Source organism: Sapajus apella, unplaced genomic scaffold (genome assembly GCF_009761245.1).
Source record: "Sapajus apella isolate SASKATOON/1434 unplaced genomic scaffold, GSC_monkey_1.0 scaffold10, whole genome shotgun sequence".
NCBI classification, from domain to species: domain Eukaryota; kingdom Metazoa; phylum Chordata; class Mammalia; order Primates; family Cebidae; genus Sapajus; species Sapajus apella.
In genome coordinates this window covers 40,089,198-40,111,756 of record NW_022436950.1, presented here as the reverse complement: position 1 = coordinate 40,111,756, position 22,559 = coordinate 40,089,198, and the positions used below count along the sequence as shown (strand labels likewise).

The 22,559-nt window shown below is 35.9% G+C and overlaps 1 protein-coding gene across 5 annotated transcripts in view; it reads right to left on the bottom strand.

Moving 5' to 3' along the window:
• SATB2 (SATB homeobox 2) overlaps positions 1-22,559 on the bottom strand; it is a 207,973-nt gene that overhangs the window by 162,945 nt on the left and 22,469 nt on the right. For all 5 annotated transcript variants that reach the window (XM_032278758.1, XM_032278756.1, XM_032278754.1 and 2 more), the window contains one exon: positions 488-664. In XM_032278758.1, coding sequence (XP_032134649.1) covers positions 488-664 — 177 coding nt within the window. The remainder of the gene's footprint in view (positions 1-487; positions 665-22,559) is intronic.

Below are 22,559 nucleotides of genomic sequence, written 5' to 3'. Positions count from 1 at the left end.
GACCACATCAAAACTACAAAACAGTTTTCAAAGATACAAAAGGATAAGAGGCATCCATTTTTTTCTGTTCAATTAAAAGCATATCACAAAGTGCAGAAGCCACAGGCCCAAAGCAATAAGTAAATTTCAAAAACTGAATGCTTTATACACCATGTATTACAAGTTTGGATAAGTCAGGAGTTAAATATCTCAGGACTGGCCCTAACTTAGAGAAAATAACAGTGTTATGAATGCAAAAAAGCTACGATCACTTTGAAATGCAAGTTGATTTTGAGGCTCTAGAAGTGCTGGTCAAATGCTTCCCAAAAAAACAACAAGAAAACAAGAAACAAGACCTTCTACAAGAAATATTCTGCTGCTCACTAGGAAATGCTAAATCTGAAAATTCTCCTTCAACCTTTGTTTGGAGAACTATTTCAGAAAACATATTCTTCCTCAAATTATGACACACAAGAGACTTGGGAGGAGAGGGGAGAGGCATTAATACCTTGGGCCTGAGCGGCAGAGCTATGAGAATACCCCAGGGCCAGGAGCGCAGTCTCCACCAGCTGGCTAAAAAGCACATCTTTCCGCACCAGGACAAACTCAGCGTGTTCTTCTCTGTTGTCATATTCAAGAGAGCCGTCCAACTGCTCCACGACACAAAAGACAGGAATCATCAAACCTGAAGGGACAAAATTCAAGAGCAAAACACAAACATTACAAAGCAAATCTCAATCACCATGATGAGAAGGGAAGCGACAGTTATAAAAATCACTCATCTGTGATCGACAGTGGTTTAGATTAAACAAGCCTCTTAGTCATATCAGCCTAATGGAAAGCTGTGGGTTTTCCCCCTTATTATTACAGAATTGCCCAGGGCAGCAGCAGAAGCCCTTAGATTCCAGTCATTTCCACCAACCAGAGGTGTCCTGGTACATAGGTGAGACGAAGGTGACCTTACAGATACTAGATTCTTTAATGTCTATAGTTTCATCATTAACTGTTAGCACTAGTATTTTCAGATCAGATCTGCTCTTGTCTAGAAATACATTTCAAAGCTTCCAGTTATAATAAATATATTACTTTTAAATGTAAAAGTAATATACTTCAAAGCTCCTAGCTCCTTCTTACTAAAAAGGTATATTAGATTTTAGGACCTAAGCTGTTACGTGAATATAAAAAAGTCAATAGAAATTTAAAATAAGTCCCTCTTATATGTTTTTTTTTAAATCCTAGTAAATAGGTTATCAACTAGCCTAAAAATAACATGATCATAAACGTCTTAACTTACATTTAATTTATATCAAAATATACATCCAAATGTAAAAGTGTGCCTATGTAAAATTATTTCTACATTAACATCATTTACTACTGGAAAGGGAAGATCTTTTCTTGTGTTTTCAGAGAAAAGAAGTAAACTACCCTAAAGAATAAAGCAAATTAGTCTAGTTGAAAATCTGTTGAAATCTGTTGTCACTGAAATATTTCTCTGCTTTGTATCAAAGTGTGAAAAGCTAAAAAATGTTTAATTCACCAAGGATTTTTTAAAACTGTTTTTTATTTTTAAAAAAAGTCATACAGGCACTTAAATCTAAACATAACCAAGGCAGAAGAAGATCAAAGTTTTATCAACATGCAAGTAATAAACATGGACCCTGCCTAATGTGATTTGCACAGATTAGTATGTTACAGGTCTTCTTTTTGTGCAAGAAAAATTAAAAGTTATGAAGGATGGGTGAGCAGGCAGACAGGGGAGATAAAAGTTACATGGCCATGGTGAAGGTATTCACAACAAAAAGAAGACCTTTGCGTGAAATGACTATATGGAAATATGGTCCCTGACACAGAGAATGCATAGGAGTTTTTCAGAGCCCACTCCCTGTGGCCTCAACCCTAGAAGCCTCCTGACTCACTCTGATCTGGAAAGCCGAGGGTGGGAGCAGATGCTCTACAAACTACTGGGTTACAGATTGAGGTTTTTGTTCTAAAGATAATGCATTGGTGCAACTGGTTCCCATGTGCTAATTATTATTATTAAAGATAATAAGTATTGGGTATAATTATTAAATATAATCTTATTAACAATAATAATACTCATTAAGAATTGTTATCATTAAAGATCATGGTAATTATTATTAAGACTGCACAACAGTCTAACAAGTCAAACCATATCATACAAGACAACTATTGACTCAGTGTTCACTGCTGAGAACAAGAATTGTCTAAAGCAAATACACTCTCCATGGTGTAGATTTATTTAAAAATATAAGATACAGGTGGAGCAGACTGATTTTTTAGACAAAGAAGAAGATTTAGGACAGCCACACAATGCCTTGCAAGACATATTTTTTTCATTGTGACCATTACTGCTAGATGAAATCCTTATTTATTTATAGCAAGTTTATTCCAAAAAAAAAATATATATAGGATATGTAGCAAATAATATAAATTAGATTTCTTCCAAATTATCTTTTCTTTTTCTTTTTGAGACAGTCTCGCTCTTGTAGCCCAGGCTGGAGTACAGTGTTGAGATCTCGGCTCACTGCAACCTCCGCCTCCTGGGTTCAAGCGATTCTCCTTCCTCAGTCTCCTGAGTAGCTGGGATTACAGGCACCTACCACCATGCCCGACTATTTTTGTACTTTTGGTAGAGACAGGGTTTCGCCATCTTGGCCTGGCTGGTCTCGAACTCCTAACCTCAGGTGATCCACCCTCCTTGGTCTCCCAAAGTACTGGGATCGAAGGTGTGAGCCACTGCACCCAGCCCCAAATTACCTTTGTAGTCATTCATTTATCCACTGAATGCCTACTATGTGCCAGGTGGCTCCAGGGATACAAGTAAGAACAAGTCTTATATAACTGCTGCCCTCAATGTAGTTGAAGGTGCTGTAAAACCTTCCCACTCAAGCATAATGGCATTTTATAGGACTCATTCATGAGAGTCTGTACCAGCAAGGAATAGCCCCCATTTAGAGCTTTTAACTCTTACATGCTGGCATATAATCTTTGTCCAAGGAAGTAGGTAGATTTTTAATTCTAATGATTTAAGCATATGCACACATAGGGCCATATAGTCCATGGTGCCATAAGCTACTCCACCACTAATACCTGTGTGTACATAAGTGTCAATGCTGAAAATCCATGTGCAATTCCTAATGTCAATATCTGAGTGTCATACATCTGGGAATCACAGATAAGATCTTTAAATGAATCCAATTGCTCCATAAGCTATCATGTCTCCATTACTTAGAAACTATAAATCTTTCTCAAGTCTATGGTCAACTGAAAAACTTAAGACCCTATTAACTTTTAAAAATAATATTAACTATTCAACCAGTTAGATATGAAATATAACATGAAAGCACAGGGATCTATAACATGTAGGGACTTATAATTGTCAATTACTTAAATAGTTCCTAAACATTTTGCTTCAGTGATTGAAGGAAGCAATTGTTAGCTGACACATCAGTAATAGCTTCTTACAGAAAGCATGCACCAATCCTCCACTGGCATCACTTATTTAAAAAAAGCAGGGGGGTGCTTTGTGGTCATTTATAAAACAGTATTAATGAGGAATGTCTGATAATAGGGTTTGTTATGCAGCGCATATATATGAGATACTGAAGAATATCATAAAGAGCTTATATTTTAAAAAATTTACCTTCTTACTAGAATTTGACCCATCTAAACAATTATGGTTTTTATAATGAAATGCAATTTTTACAAAAGAAGAAAAAAGGAGGAAAAATAGATGTAACTGCTAGTGACAATAACAAGAGAAATGAAAAATAGTAAAATAGTATGACTGAGTTCAAGTGTAGAAAGAAGAAAATTAAGGCATAAGTTTAAAAAACCTTTAAAAACTGGAAATCCCTAAGGGAAGCAAACTGTAAAAGGATGAGTAAAAATATCTGCAGAGAGAGAAAGAGACAGAGATTTGTTCATTTTATCCACAACTCGTCCCAGGCAAAAAGAAGGAAGAAAAAAAGAAAGAGAAAAAGTGACAATGGATAGAAAGATAGGGAGGTGCTTGAAAAGCACTTCAGAAAATAATTTAAGAGTGAGAAGAATTTAAAAGCTCCAATAAAAGAAAAATGTAAAACTGAAATGCATTTTCTTTTTTTTGGAAGGGGGGGTAACCTCAGTGATATGAAATGCATCTTCAACAAAATTTAGAAATGGTGAAGAACAAGGAAAAACTTGCTCTAGCCCTATATCTTGAGCTTCCAACATTATTATTATTTTTTTTTATTGTAGCACAGACCCATTTTCAGATAATCTAGTGGAGAACTTTGAACCTTTTGATTATAAGCCTTACTAAGCCTTTTACAATTGCAGGAGGTAAGCAGGTAGTTTAATCTGGAGAACAGGCGCTCGGCCTCAGCCATTTGCTAAAAATTAAGAGTTGTTCTAGTAATTGGGATAAATGATGAATTCTGTTGTCAAAGAGGCAAAATAAGCCTGGTACCCTCTCTACACTAGAAAAATGCATTTTTCCAACTGTCATTAGTGATGATACTGAAATTGTCACTTTTATTCTGACATTATTTCTGAAGAAGTGTGTATAATTTATAAAGAGTTAACCATTGTTACTGCCGCTGTTCATGGCAACAGCTGTGAGAACTGAGACACGTGGGAAAATGGTTAGATGTGGTGATGAACAGCACCGGGTCAGGGTCAAGTCCTGGCTCTGTCCCTCTTTACCTGTGTGTGACCTTGAGTAGTTCATCTGACCTCTCTGAGGCTCAAATTCCTCCTAGCTAAAATGCAAACAATATCTACATCATATATCTGTTGTGAGGATTAAACAACATCATATAGTTAAATTGTCTGATAGCTCTCAAACAATGGAATCTATTTATTTTCCTTTTTCTCAAAATCAGTATTAATACGATTTTACAGAGGAAAAAAATTAAGCAGTAATTCTTTTCAGGGTCTGTAATCAATGTTCCTGATACTAACTAAAAGGCATTTCTTCAGAATAAAGAGGATACTAATAATCACTGAATGACCTATTATGCAAATGACAATGGCTTGAAGTGTTTAGCATGCCCTATAGCAAAAAAGGTGAAAGTGCCTTTTTAAAAGCACAGTAAAACTACCTGTCCATTATAGTAGCCTCTAACTTCATGTAGCAATTGAGCACTTGAAACATAGCTAGTCTCAAATTGAGATGTGCCATAAGTATAAAATACATATTAAATTTTAATGACTTAATAACAAAAAGAAATAAAAATAAATACATCATGAAGGTTTTTTAAAAAGTAACTGCATATAAAAATAATATCTTGGATATATTGAGTTAAATAAAATATGCTATGAAAATTAGCTTTACCTGTTTAACTTTTAGTCTAGCTACTAGAAAATATAAAATTATACATGTGGCTTATATTGTATTAATATCAGAGAGCACTGTTCTAATGAACCTGCCAAATAACAATATACAAGTTTTTCTCGCACAGGATACATTTATCACAAACTGACAGTAGGCCAATTGTGTGACTGTCGTGAGCCCTTTAGCTATCTTTCCTGTGTTGCAGATCTTAGGAGTCCTGAAGACAGAAGCACTCTTGGTTAAATTCCGAAATCCAAGGTGTTACCTTCTCTGCAATTGCAGGCTGCTGTTTCATTACTAACTATATTAATCCAACTTCTTTTATTAGGAAACAGTTCTTTCTCCCTTCCCTTCATTTTAAAGAACAGACTTCAGGAAATGTTAATACTGGCTATGAAAGTGACCTGAGGAATAGGTATTCGCAAAAGCTCTGAATGTTTAAAACTCAACAATGAAAGATGAATGGTGTAGCTGTGGCAGGACGTCTAGGTGACAGAATTCAGCTGCCTTCCGTCAAAGTTAGGACATGAAATAAACCCCTGCTTTGTACTGCACTTCCTAGATTATCACATAATCTAACATACACACCTCTATCCTCTCCTCACATTTACCCTGTGACAGGGTTAGCATTATTCTCATTTAATAAATTAGGAAACTGAAACTACGAGAGAAGTAACATGCCCCAAGAAACACAGCGAGGCAAGGGCAGAAGAGTTCAGGTTATCCAGCTCTAAATCCCAAGCAGGCTGCTTTCCTGAGGGCTGAAAACAACACTCCAGATCCACACCCATTGAAATCTAAGGGCTTGGCTTCTTACCAAAAATGACCCTTTACCACTTGCTATGTCCAATGGGTGACCTGTGCTACTCATAAGTGAATTCACCTTTTCTGCCTGCCAGATGTCAAGAACCATGCTAGGCATGGAGGGAGAACCAAAGAGGGCTCCTGACCTTCCATCATTCACAAAGAAAGAAAGGCTCACATGAATGGTCATACTCTAGTGTAAATCAGCATGGTCTCCAGCCTCCTCCCTAGCCCCTCTGTCTTCTAGTCCACCTGCACTTCTGAACGACAGGACCCAGTCTGAGATGAGAGGAGGCTAGGCTTTCGCCTCCCTTCTTTCAAAGGAATCCTGAAGCCCATCTGTCTCTGGAAGGAAAGCAGCAGACAGGGCCTACACCATATCTAGTTCTATCACCTGAGAAGGTCTGAGGGCTAACTGGAGATTATGAAGACTGTAAGGCAGAGCCTTGCATATCTTTTCCTTGTATAAAAATGAACCTGAAGTACCAGAGAACAAGCTGCTTGAAACACTGAAAAAATCGTTACCACAAAAACTGAGTGAATAACTGTCTTCCAGAGGACTGAGAGAGAAAAAATGAGGGATGGCTAATATTTTTTCTTACTGTAAATTTACCAGAAAATCAAAATAACTACTTGTTCTATAACCTCATATACTCTCTCTCGTGCACTGATACATTCATACACACACATACTGAGTCACAGACAAGAAGAGAAGTAGCTTGCCAACATTAATGTCTAGCCCCTTCTTTACACCCTAAAATAATAAAGAAGCCAGTCACAGTGGCTCACACCTGTAATTTTAGCACTTTGGGATGCTTAGGCAGGCAGATCAGCTGAGGTCAGGAGTTTGAAACCAGCCTGCCAACAGGGTGAAACCCCATCTCTACTAAAACTACAAAAACTAGTTGGGTGTGGTCGTGGGTGCCTGTAATCCCAGCTACTTGGGAGGCTGAGGGCAGGAGAATGGCTTGAACCTGGGAGGCAGAGATTGCAGTGAGCCAAGACCGTACCACTGCACTCCAGCCTGGGCAACAGCGCGAAATTCTGCCTCAAAAATAATAATAATAATGAACAAAAGCCTGAGCACCTAAAATTGTGACCAAAACCAGAAAGAATTAATAGAGTGTCTTTCACCTCCCTGTTAGGGTCCCAGGCAAAATTTCCAAAAGGGATGCAGTAAGTCCTTCCTAGTCTCCTCTTTGCGGCCCTGCTATCCTCTACGCGGCACTCAGCAGAGGCACTCAGCCTCCTGGGCTAAGGCAGCCGCAGGTTCCACATTCCACTCTAGCCTCCTACTCCCTCCAGGGGCTAATCTCAAAAATTCCAGAGATTAATAGATTAAAAGATGCTTGCTACACTGCTTGAATGGTTTAGTGGCCTCCTTAATCTCCTCAGCTAGATCTTCATTGTAAAAGATACATTTTATTTCAAATAAACTTCTCGTGGAAAGAATTTCAGGTAGTATAACAAGACACAGTAGAAAAAAAATTTTTCCTAATTGTTTTTTGAGAAGGAAGAGCAATCATTTGGATGCAAAGGGAGCCACCCACAGGTCCACAGGTGGACCAGAGGCCCTCTAGGCTCCCCCAACTGCTCCAGTTTTCAACACTGCTCCTCCCTGTTCTCAGCTTATAAACTACACATTCTCTGAAAAACAAATAATTCACTTGTTTTTCTAGCTGGTTTTGTTTTTTTCTTAACTCTTATTGTAGAGGAAGCAGGAGCCTAGACAGAGGTAGGACAGCTGCAGAAGTTCTAGGTGGTTTACAGGTGGAGATCAATTTTCCAATAAGAGGAAGGCAAACTCTGCATCATAATTACTATTTTTTTTTTTTTTTTTTTTGAGATAGCGTTTTGCTCTTGTTGCTCAGGCTGAAGTGCAGTGCAATGGCGAAATCTCAGCTCCCAGCAACTCTGCCTCCAGGGTTCAAACAATTCTCCTGCCTCAGCCTCCCCAGTAGCTGGGATTACAGGCATGCACCACCATGCCCAGCTAATTTTGTATTTTTAGTAGAGACGTTTCTCCATGTTGGTCAAGCTGGTCTTGAACTCCCAACCTCAGGTGATCCACCCGCCTCGGCCTCCCAAAGTGCTGGGATTACAGACATGAGCCACCGCACCCGGCCAGCATAATTACTCTTAAGCACAAACTGAGGCATACATACAATAATTTGATTTTGTTACTTATCCATAACCCAGGTGCAACTCAGGATTAGACCTCCAACTAAATAATAAATAGCATATTATTTATTATTCAATTTTATTATTTATTACGAAATAATAAAACCAGATACTACTTTGCAACCCCTGAGGCCAATCTTAACTTTGGACAATAAAAACAAAAAAAGGCCAGGGTGAGGATGGGAGGGTGGTTGCTAGTCCTGTCACACTGACCACCCCAAAGGATCAAACTGGGCCTCAAGTGGTAGGGAAGGAAAATGAGTTCTGGCCTTCCACACCTGATTCCAGGCCTGAACCCAGGCAAAGCAATCACAATTCAACCTGAAGTCAGGTCCGAGGGCTGAAGGAGAAACTCTAGGTCTCTAAACATCCTCCTGTTACAGAAATTTAGTGGGAAGATGAAGCTGGCCAGGCAGTTTGCAAAACAGTATTTCACAGGCATACAGGAGGCAATTCGTGGCAGCTTATCTAAACAAAAAAAGCCTGAACCACACCTGGGAACTCCGCCACAGCAAGCCTGACCCACGGAACTAAATTCTATGATGTCAGGAATGCCGAGGCTCTAGTGGGTGTGGAGGAGAGACCCACCGCTTTCCTCCTCAAACATAAGTCTTCTTTACTCCCTCACGCCCCTCCTAACCCGAGCCTGACCTATATAGTAGGCCCAAGATAAATGTTGGTTTAGTTTAACAAAATGCCAATTCCAGTTAGTTATTAATCACCACCATTAATAGGCAGTGTCTCCCTAGCTGTCAAACTCGTCCATATCACTCTGGCCCCATTGCACTGCACTCAGCATCAGCAGACAAGGAAAGCTTTCTAGGAAATGGTCCACACAAGTGGACGCAGGAGCTTGCTCCATGTTGTCCAGGGGAAGCTGGCCAGACCACAACACTGTGTATGACCACTGTTGACAGAACTTGTTGTCATATCACCACGGGCATCACATGGATGGGTGCGTAACAAAGTCGTGCACTGCACTGTGCTCTGTACACACCCTAGAGCCACCAGGGTCTTGCTGGCAGTCCTACCCATGCCCTGCACTGAAGGACTACAGCATCTTTTCTAAATTTAGTAACTATAGAAAGACAAAATGCTTAATGATCCTAGAATTAAAAATAATAATAAGGACAAAAGAGCCTGGCAATGGCCGGAGCCTATTAAACCCAGCTACTTGGGAGGCTGAAGTGGGAGGGTGGTTTGAGCTTAGGAGTTTGAGGCTACAGGAGTTCAGGGCTCACTGTGCACAAATAGGATCGAGTGCACAGCGAGCTATGATCTCACCACTGCACTCCAGCCGGAGTTACAGAGCCAGACACACCTCTAAAATAAATAAGTAATTTTTAAAAATACAAACGAAAAAAGGAGGATACACAAGCTTGAATCGAATATAACAGAAAAGTTCAAGTGTATGGCATGTTATTGAAGTAACCTCAGTTCAAGCGTAAATTCTTCAGGTTCTTTTTACAATAGTTTAAAAATGCATATATGTATATAAGTCCTCAGACTCAACCGCATGTTAAAAATGACTCTACCATAATTTATGAACACCAGGGTTTCTGTCCTTTGTTAAGTAAAATTTCATTCTGGAGGTTTCAGAGAGGGTTTTTTTTTTTGTTTTAGACAGAGTCTCGCTCTGTCGAAAATAGTATTTAAGTGGAGATCGATTCACCTCCCCACCTCACTCATCATCCTCTCTGGAAAAGCTATTTACAACTCAGAGTCCCATGTGTCAAAAAAGGAGTCAATGAAAATTGTCCCTACACTAACATTTACTTCAGGTTTCGAGCCTCCCTAAATGTTATTTTTTCTAATTCAAACAATTAAAAAAAAACACCTTGATTAATTTCTCCAGTGTAGTGTTAAGGAGAGGTTAACTGTACTGAGGTCCTCTTGCAAGGAATTAATAAAGGAATCAAGTGCTCAGCTCTCAATAAGACAAGACTAACCAGATTTCTAGTGGGAATATTTCATAGCACAAGCATGTTTTCTTTGGGGAATTTAACTCACAAAAATTATTAAAAATTGAGATCAAACACTGGTGCAGAGCCTCAAAGGAAATCATAGTAGAATGGAGAGATTTTTATCAAATAAAAAACTGAAAAGTAAAGTTTTCATAGCAAAAAATAAAAGGCTTTCTCCCTCACAAAAAGAAAATCCTACTGTCTATATTTGGAGTTCAAATAAGAAAACGTTTATGGATATTTAATAGACGTGTAGAAAGTAACACTGTGAAATGAATGCAGATTTCACAAAGCCGAGCTTAGGCAGACAGGCAACTACCACCATCGTTTCCCAGCCATTAAAAGCCACTCTCATTCTTATATTCAACAAATGCATCCATCAAGATGCAATAGCAACCAAGCTGGTGAAAAGGCTAACACTGAAAAGAGAAAGAGAAAAAAAAAAAAAAAAAACAGGAGGGAGAAAGAGCAAGAAAGCCGAAACCATAGCGTGTATTCTCTAGTCCCCTTAGGGGATCTGACTGAGATCTCTGGTTTGCAATAAGTAGGATATTATTATTGTGACTCAGATCAAGTTAATAAAACCCAGCCTACAGAGCAGGGAAACCAGGGTCTGACAGAATACTTCCCAGACAAAATATTTTAAGTATATATGTAGTACCTGTGCAATTTATAGAAATTAATCAGAAAAACAGAACAGAGAAAACTAGTATATATTTTTTTCACTTTATGGTTCTAATACATCTTCTTTATAATTTATAAAATTTCCAAAATAAAATATTAAAATTAATATTTTTTTAAAGAGACTATCGAAGTCTCTGCACACAAATCTCTTGGAAACCTTATGTACATCTGAATATGTTTATCCAAAGGATATCACCCAGCCAAAGAAAGAGTTATTCCACTTTTTTCTGCCTTTGAGAAGCGTTATCAAAACCTAAAGTGATTTCTCTCCAGGACAAAAAAGCAAGAAATCTTTACCCTAAATAAAATGTAAGATTCTACCTGCCTCAAAGCAAAAACCCTGGAAGACTACTGCAGCATTTTAGATTGGGAGTAATTTCAGGTATGAACACCTTAATCTCAAAAAAATTTCATTCTCCCCAGAATCCCCAGTTCATAAATTATTTAAGCGTAGAATATTAATAATTTCTGAACCACAAAATAAAGGTATTGGTGTTGTCCCTCCCCCTAGAAGGCCAGTTTCAAAACAGTTCTATACTGACAAGCCCAGTACAAAAATAACAGAAACACAAGTCAAACACTCTTTCAAACTCCATATTGAAAGAGAAAAGAATTTCATTTGGGATTAACTTAATAGTATACGTTTAAGTTTATGGGTGAACTCTAGTATCACCCAAGAGATAAGAGCTACTATTTTATCTTGGCACCATCACTGCTAGATCTAGATGGAGATGATAAAAGAAACTAAACATGACAGTTTCTATAAGTTCATTTCTTTATTTTGTTAACACAAATAGGATCGACAAACAGCTATGTTTTCAAAGAGCAAGCCTGTGTTTATTCTATATATGAGAGGCTGGCGGCGAGAAAGATGGCTTTACTGAGTCATTCTAGCAAAGGAAGAAGAGAGCTGCATCTCAGAAGCCTGCCTTGGTTAAAAAGAACTGTCTCCCTCAAACTCACTTTCAAGCTATACATCAATCTTCAATATAATTATGTTTGACAGAATATAAGCTCTTGGCAGTTAACTTGTTTACAATAAATGCTTAGTTTGGGTACATGGACTGTATTTCAGTCCTACAAATATCAAACACAAACCTACAACAGTCCCATTATGAAGCTGAGAATTATTTTGCTATAAATCTTTTTATTGGGGGGCCAAGGGAATTACTTTTCAGCTTGTTTCCCACTAACCGCTTGGAACAGTGTGAAAAGAGGTACATTTATGCTCTGACCCTGTGCTAATTGGAATTCTATACATTTCCATAGGAGAGTGTTCAGTATCAACCCCGAACATGCAGGTCAGCCCCCAGTTCTGCCATGGCGGCAAAAAATACACATAAAACAAAAGGGTTCTTACTAAAGTCACAGCATTTTCCTACAGTTCTTTTTCTCCTCAAAGTTTCTTGAGAATTAATGACCATTTGTAACAGTGTTGGCAGACTTTCAATGGTAAGCACCAGTTTTGGGGGGTGTTTTTAAGTTAGCAGTAAAAATGTGCTTAAGGCTCAAACTTGCCATATGAACGAGGCTGTAAATAGAGTTAGTTTTGCTGAATATTACCTAGAGATTCATTTGAGAAGGAAAAAGTCAGGATCACCTTATTTACCCTTGTAAAATGGCTTTATCTGGGTATTAAAGGTTTAATAACTTCCTATTCAGAGAACAATTTGCTCTTCTTATACTCCCTCAATTCTAAAGGGTTTGGGGTGTTCTAATATCACATTTCCCAAATCTAAAGGACAGCATCTTGTCTGAATGGAGCCTCTAGGAATGCTTCTCTCCTGACAGGAATCTTCACTCACATTCTGAATACCTTCTGGTTCTCAGATGAAGATAACTTATCATTTTAAGGTTTCTTTGTTGCTTTCTAATTTCCCATTTAACATGTAATTAGATTCCTAATAACTCAACTTTAACATAGTATTAATACATGAAAAAGAGCATATTAAGAATCGCAGTTTATCTTCCAAAATAAACAATACTGAAAAATTCAGTCACATTATAACCTAATATTAAGATTCCAACTTTTTCCTAGTCAATGTTACAATTACAGGTGACAAAAAAATTTAAAACGTGTTTGTCTCTCAGCTTCTAATAAAGAAGAATAGCAACTGATTTATAAGTTTCAACTGTCATGCAAAATGATTTCATTAAAAATTTTTACCACATGGCTTTCTTGTATGTACAGGGAAGAGAGACAGAAAGAAAAATATTTTCACTGCATTATCAGCCTCACAGAACTTTCTTGTTAATACCAAAGCACTAGTTTGCAATGTGAACTAATGGAAAATTGTTAAATTCACCTAAAATAACCACTCCTTTTTTTAAACTAAAGAAGCCCTTTTAAAACCTTGACTATTTAATTGCTGTTTACTTGGAGAAGGGGGACAAGGAGAAGGTGATCATATAAAAAAAAATCAAAACGCTTTTTTTTTAATTGTACAACAAAAATTCCCTCCAAGGCAAAAAAGACATTATGCCAAGTTCCACCCAGAATTAATGTTTAGGTTTAAATTATAAAGTCCAGAAGAAACGGAACCACTAATAGACCCTTAAAGCTCATGGCCTTCATCAACGCTGTTAGGTTATGTAAATTTTAAAACTGAAAACACTTTGCTGACAAAAGCATTTTAATGAAGGCGCTATTAACTAGACTCTCTGGATTAAATAACTTTTTTTAGAAAAGCTTTTTTAGGGCATTTGATGTACACTCCACTCTAAAGGGATGATAAATGCTCGGGAGAGTTCTGAAATTATGAAACCTTCACCAGGAGGATGTACTGTCTATCTTGTTTCTTTCATGTTGTCACCTCAGAAAGGTTTTTAAATATGAAACCCAAGAAAACTCAGCGACAGATGAAAGAAATATTCCCCTGTAGGTCTGTCAACTGAGTAAAACCTGGGGCTCTGACTGCTCTGATGGCCAACGTTATTTGCAGTTTTAGTATCCCCATAATGAGCAGGGTTCCTGGGTGAACTCCACTGTCACCACCTAGGTTTCTTCAGGAGCTCACAGTTTCTATGAATAAAGTAACAAATACATCCCAGAATGAGGGAAAACAAGCCCCTGATCTTGGCTGCTGCCCGGCGGTTCACTCGGAGTTGCTGAAAGCATAGCTCTGTGGAATGAGAGCTGGAGTCTCAGCAATGTTAAGAACATCGATTTCATGATTCAGAGGATTGCAGGTCAAAGAGGAGCCTCTGCATTTCGGGTGACAGTCGGGTGAGTACGAACCAGGTGATGTGCCCACAGGGCAACTCTGGTTGCCCCCATGTGTGCTGCTGAGAAGAAATGAGGGTGCTCATTATTCAGCCTCAACTCTCTCTCTCCCTTTCAGCCTGGTTTGGACTTTGGGAAGAGGAAGAACAGCAGGCCCAGGAACCACACCTAACCCTTACTTCGCTGGGCTTTGTAACAAGAGGAACATTCATTACTTCTGACTTCCATTTACAGAGACAAAAAAAAAAAAAAAAAAAAAAGTGGGGGGTGGTTAGAGAGTAGTTCCACCTCAGGTAGAATTTAAGAAAATGAGATTTTCCTGGTTAAACTGTGTATGAAGACAAAGTCAATGGTCATTTGTAATGTCTCCTGGGCAACCACTTCCCATGGGTTCCTCTCCAACTTCCCAGGGAAGAATGGGAGCCAAATGGTCTCTTCCCAAAACAGATTTTAGCTAATAAACACAACAAAGTAAGGGAAAAGCACTTCAGTTTTTCTGCATCTTCTTCAAGACTAAAAATTTGTACATTGTGTGACAGGTCCACCTCATTTTTCTTAATGACGTTTTTATTATTCTTTCACTCAATTAAAGCAGAAATGAATATTGCATCTTCTGACTGTATAATTGTTATTGTAATCTGTTTTCGATCACTGCTTGGGAAATGGGTCCAAAACAACATAAACTCTCCACCGCCTCAGAAGACAAGTCATTTTCTTTTACTACAACACTTAAAGGGACATTTATCATGATGCTCTGTTAGCATCTTTGGATTATGACAAAAGAAGGTTCTTGTTCTGTTTACCCCCAAAAAATAATATTTCCAAAATGCTATTGCTATTTCAAATGTTTTGATATGAATGCATCTTCCCAGTAAGCTATTAAATATATCAATTTTGCCTTTCTTTATATGCAATAATAATTGAAACGAATGCAATAAAAAGTACTCAATTTTAATATAGGACATAATTGGGAAATCTAAAAATACAGTATTTTTACTTTATGCCTTTTATTCTTTCCCAGGAGTCTTGGGCATGGCATTCAATCAAATTTGTTCTCTTTGCAAAGAAAATATTTTCTTGTGTTAAAAAAATATCAGTCATAATCAGTTATGAAAGAACTGATACACTTGCTTTCTAGCCAAATGCAAAAACAAGTAAAAAGTATTTTTTAAAGAAAGAAAAAGATGTGGTTAATGTGATGAAATTCAAGCTGTTTCTACGACAAATGCCTGCAAATCACCTCTGCTAGATCTCAGTACTTTGGAAAACATTTGCTCTAACTAGAGTCTCTTATTTTATATATAACGTACATATACATCTGTGTAAGTCTTCAGTCAAATATAAACGAAAGACACTGAACTGCTGTATACATTTCAGTAACTGTGCAACCATCAGTGGGCACCAAACAGCTACCCTGGTCTGAAATGGATCCCTTTTGATAAATAGTAGCTTGCAGTGCTTCCCCTTAATTTTTTGAATTTTGTTGTTATGTTACAGTTTAATAACCAACTATGCTAAGATAGAACTCCATTCTAATGGTATGGCTACTAGGTTATTGCAGAACTGAATTTGCCCACACACTATTAACGAGTAATAGTACCAGGAGCAATTAAAACTGAAATATATTAACCCAGGAGGTTTTCCTGTGCAATGTGTCATAACTACCCATAAAGAATATGCTTACTATAAGACTGACATAGTTTGCTGATAACTTTATTGCAAGGTTCAAATTCTTGAAATGTCTACTAATGCTTTTATCTGCATTTTAGGCATTTGTCAAACTAATAACTATAACATCTACTAGTTTAAGGATATAATCAAAAAGCGGGAAAATGCATGCAATAAATCCTATTGTCATAATTATATATCTAAAACAGGTTTATTCCATATTATGTCTTTTTATCTAGTTTTTAAAAAATCTCAAACAACTAAACCTTTTTAATTGAGTAGGAAAAGATACTCAAGTTGTAGAATGTGATTTCTGTTGCAGACTTTCAGTGCCCCTTAATTATACTGATTTTACCACAATTCTTAAATCACTTGCTACCAAACAGCAAAATAATTCTCTTAATTGAAAAATATATATACAGATAGAGTTCCATAATTTTGAAAACTCCATCATGGAACATTTTTACAAAAACACTGTAGCATGTTATGTTTATGGGGTTTGTTTCTACGTAGAAGAAGAAAAATAATTCTTTGGTTAATTGTTAACAATTAAGAGAGCAACGGAAAATAGCACACTATAGTGGTTACAACTGTGCTTTTTTCTTACTCTGTAAGTCCTCAACTGGTTTTTGTTTTAGTCATACCTCAGTTCCACTCAGGGCATCTACTTTGACTTTAAAATATCTATCACATTACATTTAAGTAGTAGGATGATGAATCTTTTGTATATAAAAATCCATTTTTAACACAGACATTTTCAAAACCTCTATTGCATTTTAAAATAACAGGAATTCACAGCTCTCCTTACTGGCACCCTAAATTAATGCTGGAGAGCAGTGCTGATTGGAAGTGAAAAAAGACCCATACAATCAAAGTCAGTAGAGGCAAATCATTCATTTAAAAATTGCTACAAAGAAAAGAATAGAAACTAAAAGGCAAACTCTTTTCTTCATTTTTCTGAGCTAAGCTTAAAGGTCTCCTACTTGAAACCATTTTAGGTTATTTCTCTCTTTTTTTTTCCAAAATATAATGAGTTAAAATGTATGGGTTAGATCCAACATTTCACTGCTGTTCTTATTCTTGGGGAGTGGGGGAGACGGGGAACTTGCTGCCAAAGCTTCTGAAAAGAGAGTTTGGGCTGCTAATTTTCCGTTCACAAAATCTAAATTCCCCTTATGCATTCTCACACAACTCATGAAATAATATGAAACAGTATTATATCACTGCAAATTGAGACATTTTTATCAAAATAAAGAGTGATGATGCCAACATTTCATTTGTCATTTCCCACTTGTCACTTTTCACTGACAAACTGTTACACATACAACTTTTGTCAAATGCTCCATCTTTAAATATGTTCCAAAATGCCATTGTATCTCAGTGTTCATGTAAAGAAGATAGTAAAAATTACTATGTTACCATCTATTAGTTATATAGGTTTTTAAAAGACTACTTATTAAATAAAAGAGCCTAAAGGATTCTTTATTAATTTACATGCTATGTAGGATGAAGTCTGGCTTTCTGAAATAAAACAAACTACATATTTTGAACACCTAATGTGAGATTTTTAGTTATAAGAAACTTTTCTTAATGGTCAGAAATTTTATTCCAACAGAAACCTAAAAAGTTTTAAAAGTATAACCCAAGAAAATAATACAATTTGGAATTCATCTAGCCCTGTAAATTAACATGTCTTTTTAAGTATACACATATATGCTAACTCTATAAAAAATACTTTTTTAAAAGAAAAAAATAGGATTTTAAACTATAACCACCAAACTTCACTGCTTACTACTTTGCCAGATGTACCAAATAATTACTGTAGTCTTGCCTGGAATAAAACTGATTTCCATATATTTAAAATGACTTAAATTCATATTCTTAGCTATCTAATAAATGATGATTAGTCTGTTTTCCCCTCTCTACAGAGATACATTGGTTTAAAAAATTTCAAGAAAGAAAAGAAGAATTCACACAAGATATCTCATATGTACAGACTTTGCTGGTTACAACCCTCTGGGAAAGGATGATATTGGTTATTTTCTGCATGGGTTAAAAATCAGATGCCTTAGAGACATCTATGTCGTTCGTACACACACACACACACACACACACACACACAACACTACAGATGATCTTGAATATACAATGGTCAGTGGGTTTCTGCTGATGGAACATAAGGCTTCCAAAATTACTTGAAACATCAAATTATGCTCAGGATTTTGAGGGGCGGATACCCTATGTTCTATTTAATGTGTATGTTCGATTGCATATATTTTTTTAACCAAGTATATCTTTATTTTAATAACAGGCCAAGAACCAAAAACACTTTAGAGAAGAGTTATTTTTCTACCTCAGCAAAACTACAGAGGACATGTTAGATTGCTGGATGACCCCAAAGCCTAAGTTCATTCTATTTAAAAGGTCTTAACACCCTTAAAAAAAAAAAAAAGAGAGAGAGAGAGAAAGAAAGAAAAGAAAAGAAAAAAAAAGTGGGTGGGAGGGAGAAATGCAATCTTTTCTCTTTTGAAGTAATGAGTCCTTCCTACAAGTATTATGATATTCATCCTTGGAAATGGAGTTTTCTCCATTTTACCCATGTTTACAAATATATTTCTAATTTTCTAAGTATTTTATACATCTCCATATATACCTATCTATACTTTCATATCTGCATTCCTTTCAAAAAGTTAAATGTCTCTCTACTGTTGCTGATATGGTGACTACACCTGACCCGAACTACATTTCTTTTCATCTGAAAGGAAATGTTCCACATGTAGACAATTAAACTAACTGTTGTTGTAGACAATGTTCAGCTTGAAATGAGGCCCTGACTAACAATCTTGATCACATTTGCTTCCCTATTTAAATACATCAGTGTGTACTGCATAATGATTTTTTTCCCCTTGCAACAAGACAGTTATGTTCTTGAAAGGGCTGCCTGGTAGCACAAATAGGTCTACTTTGGGTAGTCTAGTTATAAGATAACTTCGACAGAGAGTATGCCAACAAAATTAAATTGTTATTTATAAAACATAAATTATTTTTCAAAAATAAGCAAAAATTTTTTTAAAAAAGCAAATCTTTCTAAAAGATATTTTCAATGTTTAAATATTTTTCCCTAAAATCTAGAACATTTATCATCAAAAAAATCATAAAAATTCATAGGAAAATTAAAAATATCAAAAAGATTTCTGATGTTTAATGCCTCCTATCAGCAAATACACCATCTGGTATATTCAAGCGCTGTTCATTCAGTTTAAATAAAGCTGCCTAAAAGTTCTTCTTTAAGCCAAACATTAAAAAACGAAAATGCTTGTGTTAACAATGAATGAAGCACAATAATTTACTGCCATTAAAGCACAACTGGCCAGCACCTTTCAGTAGTCCAGGAGAAAAGCAGAATACCTTGCTTCCTCTGGAAACTTGATTGGCATCACTTTCATTTTATGCTGTTAAGTTGCGTGGCTGAAGCATTCCACACAGCAGAACATTTTAGGTGCTTATGCTAATGGTGGTAAAAAGGATCATCTGACTCTTATTTTCATCATCCTTAATAATCTCTTCTTTTCCTAAAACTTCAAATAGATCTGTAAGTTTTAATCAACAATTTCACAAATATAAATTTCCCCACCATTAATCATCCTTTTCCAAAATCCTTATGGAGTGAATTACTAGCTGAGAGGGGACGCCAATTCTAGTAAGTGAATGTTACCCAGCAGGGATATAAAGCTGTCAACACCATGGTGCTCTTGCTAGCTCTAAACTCTCTCCCAGCCTTCATATGTTTTTTAAAGAGATATTAGCCTTTTTTGCCTAAGGACTTTCTATGAAAGCTGACTGGCATATACATCTGAGCCCTTATATTTTATTAGATACATGCTTTAAAACACACTGCTCAGATAAGAGCAAAAACATCCTAGAAAGTGTTGCAAAGACAAAGCAAAACTGATCTAGTTTCTCATACAGTCTTCTAAAACTAACCACATTGTAAACAACACACTTTTAAGACCCCTGTTAAATAAAACACAACCTTAAAGACTGTGACAGTGTATCTACCACTTCTACTATTTAAATTCAGACACTAAAATAATGCCCCCCTGTTAATGAATACTTAGTTCTCACCAAAAACACAGCAAATTCCCTCTTCTTAAACAAGTAGAGTAACAGCAGTAGAATTTACTATTGCCAATGCATTCATAAATATATTTAAAATATATTTACCTCACTGCTTATCAAAAGCAGTAAGATAAATTGCTATTTGATTGGGCATCCAATTAACTTGATGTCCCTTATTTTTAAAAGAACAGCATTTAAGAAAGAGGAACACTAAAGGTTAACAAATATGTACTCCCAAATTTTTAGCTACACTTTCAAGACAAATTTTATTGTATCTGTCTTTACACCATTGACACGACTGCAATATATCTGAAAATGGTAATAAATAATACAGAGCTACAAATACTTGTGTAGTTATCTATGCTTACTATATTGCTTTATGTAGAAAATTTAAACAAAAGAACATAGAATGGTAGAAATATAATCTACTTTATATTTACTCTATGTTCAAAAAAACCTTTAATTACAAAAAACTTTTGAGTAGAAATTAATTTTAAACATTTTTTTTAAATTTAGAATGTGCAATTTTTAAAAGGGTTGGCTTTGCTCCAAACTATATACATGGTTAAAAGTTACAAAGAAATTATTAACATCTTAATGTACATTTGGAAATTATATAAACTTAAACTCATAAAGTAATTGTTACCATTCAATTAGAAAGCTCTGTACTATCAAAATCTTATCTTCTAAGCTATTATACTCCAAAGTTGTCTAAATTAATCTCTTTACAATCTATTATACTATACAGAGTAAAAGCTTTCTTTTAAAACAAATTTAAATTCCACTGAACATACACTATTTCAACCACTTCACTATCAAGTATTATAAATGATATGTATTAAGACAAAATAATGTCATCTTTATTTTCAATTTGGGAAGCAGCTAATAAGACCTCTGCTATTACTAAATACAGTTAATTAAGAGAAAGCGTCCAGTGCAGCTGGTTGAAACGAATCTATTATTCTTCACCAAGATAATAATTTTAGTTTATAGCAAATATATAAGGACTCAAATGTGAACTGTAGTCTCGGAAAATCTGAAAAGCAACCAAAAACCAAAGGTATCCCTGGTCAACAGAATGAGGTACTTTCCTTCATAGTTCGATATGATGTAGAAGAAGGGGAAAAAATTGTTTAGGGAAGCAAAATTCTTAACAATTACATTCTAAAATGTTTAGAGACTCCTTTCAATTTAGTGAATTTTTTTATATTGTCAGACAGATACCAAAATTTTTAAGTCCAAGCCTTTTCTGTCCACAAAGGCCACTTTGAAACACACTGCCTCCAAGGATTTCCAAAACTTTTTCAAACAAACACTTTCAGCACTTAGCATATCTCATAATTGGTACCATCATACTCTCTATGTATTCTTCTTTCTCATAGGCATATACTAAATGGTTATACAAAAAGTCTGACATTATTTGCTCCAGTATTAGGACAGCAAATTAATAAGCCTCACTTTTAAAATGTAAGTCACAGAACTGTCAAGTTTTCTTTTGCTTCAATGAAGTATATTTTCAAATCCCAAAAAGGGGATATAAACAAGCCAGAATCTATCATCGAATTTTTTTTTTTAATTTACAACATTGAAAGGATGAATACTTCTCAAGTGAGATGATTAATATGAAGGACTGAGACAAACCATGCTTACCATGAAGAAATAGAAATAGCAAAATAAGTAAAAAGAAAAAATAAATGATTTTATAAAACATACGTGTTTAACTCTTTAAAGAGTAGTGAACATTTTTAGAGGTAAGTAGGTATCTACTTTGAAATACACACAATAGACACTTATAACAAGAGGGTGGGAACTTATCATTAAGGTTTGCCAAGGTTTTATATCATTTAAGACAGGTTAATATGAAGAATTAAATTAAATGGGCTACTTTTGAAATTTTAGAGAGAAAAATCACAAGCAAAAAAAATTAAACTAGTAATTTATCCCAAACGCACAGAAAACCTGCATGCCATGTAGAATTACGTATTTTACATGTAAAAGACAACTAAGCAAATGGCATATAAACTTCAAAATATTTCAATGTTTAAATTTCTTCCATATCTTTATTTTATATGATTGCTTTTCCTGACCACTTTAAAAGAAAGTAGTTGCTTAAGTAGTAAAAACTACAGAAGATTTTCTTTAAGTAAAATTACTAATAAATTCTTGGGAGGTAAAACAGCATATAGTTAACAAGGCTACTTTGCTATTTTTACCTGTTGTCCTATAATTTATAACAAAGTTACAAATGCATACAACTAAACCTTATAGACAGCAGCAGCATTTAAGCTTGTAAGGGCCTGATGGATTCATGGTGATTCTTTATTTCCCACATTTCACCTGGCCGGAAATATTCCCAGTTGTCACTCATCTGTCTCTGAAGCACTGTCCTAACTACAAAGTAACATCAACTGTCCTTGTTCCTGTACTCGCCTGAGTATTAACGATTATTTTATTCCCTAAAAGCGAACGCACCTAAACTTCATCCCTACAACAGACACTCTGAGGCAAGGCAAAAGAGTTAAATCACTAAAAAGCTCTCTAGGAAAATCTAGAAACAGTTAGCTGGCTGTGACATAAACCTGCCAACACCTCAGCACAC